A 6,000-nucleotide genomic window follows, 5' to 3' on the forward strand; every position below is an offset into this window, starting at 1 on the left:
TGGATCATATGGTAGTTCTATTTTTAGGTTTTGGAGGATCTCTGCATACTGTTTTCCATAATGATGTACTAATTTCCATTTCTACCAAGAGTATGTGAGGGTTCCTTTTTCCTCACATCCTTGCCAACACTTGATGTTTGTGTTCTTGATGAAAGCCATTCTAACAAGAGTGAGGTGGAATTTTAATGAGGTTTTGATTTGCATTTCCTTTATGGCCAGGGATGTTTAGTATTTCTTCATGTGTTTTTTGGCCATTCGATTTCTTCCTTTGTTAAAAGCTCTGATTAGGCTCAGTTTCCCACTTCTTCATTGGGTCATTGATTCTTTGGGAGTTTAATTTTTTGGAACTCCTTGTATATTTTAGTTATTAATCCTTTGTCCGTGTATAGCTAGCAAAAATTTTCTCCTGTTCTGTAGGCTGCCTCTTCAATCTGGTGGCAATTTCTTTTGTTATTCACAAGCTTTTTAGTTTTGTTTACTCCCATTTGCCAATCCTTTCTCTTAGTTGATGAACCAATGAAGCACTATTTAGGAAGTTATTGTGTATGTCTATATGTTCCAGTGTCCTCGATACTCTTTCTCGCACTAGTATAAAAGGTTAAGGTCCCTAGTCCTCACCGAGTTGATATTTGTAAAGGTGAAAGACATGCATCTAGTTTCAGTTTTCTGCAGGCAGATAGCTAGTTTTCCCAGCAACATTTGTTGAAGAAACTGTCTTTCCACCACAGTATGTTTTGGGCACCAGCCCTATTTCTTACTAGCTGTGTAGCTATTTCCTTTATCCTCACTGCCATATTTTCCCTACTTGAAAACTACTCAGTTGCAGAATTCTCAGAGTATATTGGTGAGAATTAACTGAGGAACATACTCAATCCAATACCTGGCACATAGGAAGCACTAGCCAGAAATTGCTGTTATGATTTCATTAGGACGATAGTCACCAATTTAGTAACTTTTACATAAATTTGAAATTATTTAACTTGGACACATCCTTTTAAATATGGATAAAGCTCAGTGTGAGACTAATTAGAGATAATAACATGATGCATATTTCAAAAAGCTAGCAGAAAGAATCTTTTTTTTATTTTTGTCATAACATATAATGTTTGAGGGTATACTCATATGTATATGTACATATATACATACATAATTGTATATATATATGCCTATCCTGATTTAAACATTAAACAGTGTACATATACATAAAATCATCAAGTAGATTTCCATATAGGTAGAAATTTTGTGTTCCATTAAAAAAAAGAATTCATGGTATTGTTAGTTATAGCCAAACCAAGTCGCCAGGAATCTAGCTAGCTGTGATGTGTGACTGCTGGTCCTTGCATCTTCTCACCACACCATGTAACTTCTATATATTGGGCAGTTGTGCTGGAGTGGATGACCACTGCACCAAGAAGGATGCATCGTCTCCTTCTGGCCTCAGAATCACACCAGGTGATTCCACAAGGTGATTCTGAGAACCTCAGGACCCATTCAGTCTATGGAACTGGGGTGTCAGAGCACCACCTACATCCAGAGAGCACCATTAGGGGTCCTTATGTGAGAGACGCACAGTCCACCTCACTAAAACTCTCTCCAAAGAATTTTGTGCAACAACTGAAGGCAGAATTTCTATCCTGTTTTTAGCAATGAGAGCAATTACAGTGATTCCAGGGTAGGGGAGTGTTTTATCCAAAGAGGAAAGACAAATGGAAAGTTAGTGACAAACCAGTGGCCTGGAGTAAATGTGAGAGAAGCACACAGATATACCATCCTGAAGGAAATTGTCACTAACTTACTGGAGGATGCATCTAGGAGAGAAGCCATGTGTGATCATGATTTATTTTCCTATATAACTGAAAGGAAAATAAATATTTACCCCAAATCATAAGACATATGATTTGGGGTAAATAATAAAACTGTATAAACACTCATGTGTACAGACACACACACTATCCAGATACACCTTGCTTTAATTTATTATTTTAAAAGTACTGAGCTGCATAGGTAGCTAAATTTTTTCAAATCTATAAACTCTGCCCTATAATTGTATCTAAGAACTTTCAAAATATCATAGGTTAATATATGGTAGAAATTAAGTCTAGTCTACTCCACCGATTCTTTCTGTAGAAAATAAGGGTAGAGATAATCATTGGTTGTTTTATTGGGGGAGTGTTTATATGTGTTTGTGAGTGTGTGTGATTTGGATGTCCACTCTTTAGATTTAGGAGCACATACTGACGCTGTTGAGGACTTGCCTACACCCAGCATTATTAACTCTTCCAAGACACACAAGTCCAGGAGAAAGGGCATTCTAATTTCATGTTATAGGAGGAAATTACAGCAGAGGGAACTCAAATACCAGATAACACTCAGCTGTGAAATTCCAGCCCCAGGATGGAAAGCCAGGCTCTCTGGGTCCTGAGACATGTGTTTAAGAACTCTGTCACTCCGCAAATAAGGTAGCTCTCATGGGGACATTTTGAGAATGAGGAACCATGACACTGTGAAACAGCAGTACAAAGCTGAGACACAATAGGAGCACATCATAGGTTTTCCTGTTTCCATCAGAATGTCTCAAAACAAGAACTTGAAAGAGTAGCACCATGGACATCTGCAGTTGGCTGTGGCTCCTCCTGGACCCAAGACCCCATGGAAAGCATCATCACCACCATCTCAGGGACAGAATTAGCCTGTGGTGTTAGACCCTTGTTAATACCCAACACTGAATGTCATTGTCACCTTGGACTTTCAAATCAGTTTAATCAAATTAGCTTTAATGGACAAAAGCAAGCTTTTATATTTGTTATGTATCTTAAGAAAAACAAGGCACAGAATTCAAGAGGCAAGATGACTGTGCAGGTTGTGTAGAGTGGAGCTTTCAAGGTGTTATCTGGTTAAATGACAACAAGGGCTGTGACTAGAAGCTACAAGTTGTGCACACTAGGGCTGGGATGGTTTGGGATGCTGAGGGGTTCCTGGTTTGAAAATCTCAATGCAGTAATGACAGAAAGATGCACAGAGGACCTTAAGGAGTTAGAGAGCAGCAGGAAGACACTGTTTTGGACAATAGTTGATGAAGACTGTCTGTTACAATATCTTCCCATCTCCACAAACAGCTGTTGTAAATAAGCTTAGGTGCTGATGGCAAAGTGCGCAGCACTGTTGAAGAGCTGGAGGAAGTAGGTGTAGGAGGCAGAGGGGCTTGTGAGCTGCAGCTGAAGCATTTCTAAGAGAAGATGTATATTGATTTCACTTGTTCTTTCAACAGCATAGCAGACATTTTCAGGAGAAAGTCTCAGGTATTACTTCTCATGACCTGCAGTGAAGAGATACCCTCTCCCAAAAAAGAAAAGTCAACACTTACTGCTCTCACCAGATGCACCAAGAATAAGATTCACCTTGCAAGTCAAGTTAATTGCCAAACTGAGCTAAATTCACTCAGAACCATTCTACTACTAAAAAGCAAGGCTGCACTTGCCCTGGATGAGTCCAATGAGGAGTGTAAGAGTGACAACAGATTTTAGAATTTTCTTGCCCCACTCTGTCTGTAAGTAACATTTCAAGATAATATTCAAGATAATAACAAATTACAAATAGTATACTGACGTCTTTGGATGGAAAGTATCCATCTTGTTTAATCTATGTAACAACCATTTGAGAGAGACAGAGAGGGATTATTTCCATTTCCACTTTGCAAACAAACCAAGGGCACAGAAAGAAGTTATTTGCCTGATGTCATGTGTTAAGTCAAGAGCAGATTTCATCCACAGGAAAATGACTCTAAAGAACATATTCTTATTTATTCTGTATTTCATATCTCCAAGTTTAATGGACATCCCAGACATAAAAAGTATGTGTATAAATTTAAAGCTGACATTCTGGCCTGCATTTTTGATGCCTTGTGGACTGTGCATGCAAAGAGATCTGTAGGAGGTTACAGTTCATGGTTATTTGAGGGTGTTGACAGCTGGGAGCTGGGTAGATTATAGAAGAGGGCAGTACAGAAAACAGTCAATTACAGTTCCCTCAGATGTTAGGTGGTTGTGTTGGAAGACTTGTGCAAGTCTCTGATCAGAAGATTTTGGTCCTTCTGATTTTGTTGCTCTGATGAGAAGAACCCAAGAAGAGCATATGGATGTAGTGAGGGAAATAGGGAGTTTTATTATAGGAAAGGGGTAAAGGGATTACAGGTGGCATCTCTGCCAGAGAATGGAGGCACTGCATGCAGGACAAAAAGGGAAACATTTTTATTTTAGGTCATTCTTATATCACCCTTAGCTTGGAGATGGGGAGTGACTTGGGGTCTTCAGGCCAGGGGAGGATCTAGTTGGACTCATATATACACATATGGTAATTCTCAGGTATCCTATGTCCATGCAGGAGGAAATTTCACTCTAATAACAAAGGATTTCCAATGGAAAGAGAGCTCTCTGGGCTCACAGGGGATGGGTAAGGCGGAGATGAGCAAGGTACTCTAAATCAACCTGTATAGCTTTTAAAAGTCCCAAACATTCCCTAACGTCTAGTCTGCCTCAGTTGTGGAACACTTAGCTTTCTTTCCTAAAAGTCTCTAGTTGATGCTATTATTATTGGAGTCAAGATTCCTTGCAAGTTTGTAAGAAATCTGAGGTGGTAAGTAACATTAACAGCAATGATGGTAAGCCCAAGTAGCTACTCAGTGAGCCACAAGGGTAAGTCTCTCCCTGTGAAAATTTCCACCTTACATGGTCTGTCTTCCTAGTCAGAAGTCAAGAATTGTCAGCTTTTGGAATTGAAAAAAATCTCAAGGAATTGTGTTCCTATCTCCCTGCCATTGATTGGGGGAAGATTAGTGCCCCTGCTTGTTCTGAGCCTCAGGGCCTTGTAGATTCAGGAAACAGAAGAAATGTCCACCCTGCTGGAGCCAATGCTTCATGTCACATTCTAGGTGTACATATAGGGAGAAAGGACCAGAAACTAGAATTTACTCTTACATCTTCTAAGGGAGACATACTAGGCTGGGTATTTCATATTTGTGATATCAATTGATGTTGTATAATTATTTACTCTAAATATAAATTTTTGGCGCTATTGTTAAGGATTATTAAGAACCAAAATTATAGATTTCACTGGTTGCCAGGAGACAGATGCTACATCTCAAAACATAGAGAAGAAGTAATGACTGAAATTGCATTTTGAGATTCCTCATTTAAGGACCTATACAAAAAGTACCTTGAAGCACTACCTTATTCCAGTGGTCTAGCGACATGGTCCACAAAATATTTTAATTTCGAGCCTAAGGTTATCCTCTGAGTGTATATGCCTTCTGAATGCAGAATTTCAAGCCAATTACTGGGAGGGAGAAAAGAAAATCTTACAAAAGTGTTCTTTCTATACCCATTATCCTTTTTTTCACTTTGCTGGGACTGGGTTTGAACTTCAGGCTTTGTACTTGCAACACAGGTGCTCTCCTGCTTTACCCACACCTCTGGTCAACTTTATTCTGATTATTTTGGAGATGGGGGTCTCTCTAACTATTTGCTCAGGGGGGCCTCAAATGGTGATCTCCTAATCTCAGCCTCCCAAGTAGCTAAGATTAGAGGTGTGAGCAACTGGCACCCAGCCATATCCAATGTCTTCTACTCAAGCAAAGAATAGTGCACAGAAAGGTAAGGCTGATGTTCATTTTTTCCGTATTCTAAAAGACATCTGATCATTTTCATTAGGAGGACAAAAAATAGCAAAAGATTACTCACCTGAGGTGGTTACTATGAGCTTAGTCTCTTCATTAAATACCATGATCCAGCCTGCGCGATCTCACTGCTCACAGTTTCTAGAAAAACCTTCATGGCAATTTGATGTTGTGTCTTGTATTGGAAGTCCATGAATATAGGTTTTGTGTCATGTAATAGTTTCCAAGCTTCCTCATAAATTTCCCTCATCAATTGTTTTCCACTGGTGCAGCAATTGTTGGAAAGCAGCAATGGGAAATGGAAAGGTGAAAGCAAGAAAGAAGAAAGC

General features: G+C 39.3%; 1 gene segment (V, D, J or C); it reads right to left on the reverse strand.

The window, feature by feature from the left end:
- LOC109696788 (T-cell receptor gamma chain C region C10.5-like) overlaps positions 1-5,797 on the reverse strand; it is a 105,101-nt gene extending 99,304 nt beyond the window's left edge. Inside the window, 1 exon segment of the C gene segment in view lies at positions 5,736-5,797. Coding sequence covers positions 5,736-5,778 — 43 coding nt within the window.
- Between the last annotated feature and the right edge of the window lie 203 nt (positions 5,798-6,000).

This window comes from Castor canadensis, chromosome 2 (assembly GCF_047511655.1).
Source record: "Castor canadensis chromosome 2, mCasCan1.hap1v2, whole genome shotgun sequence".
NCBI classification, from domain to species: Eukaryota; Metazoa; Chordata; class Mammalia; order Rodentia; family Castoridae; genus Castor; species Castor canadensis.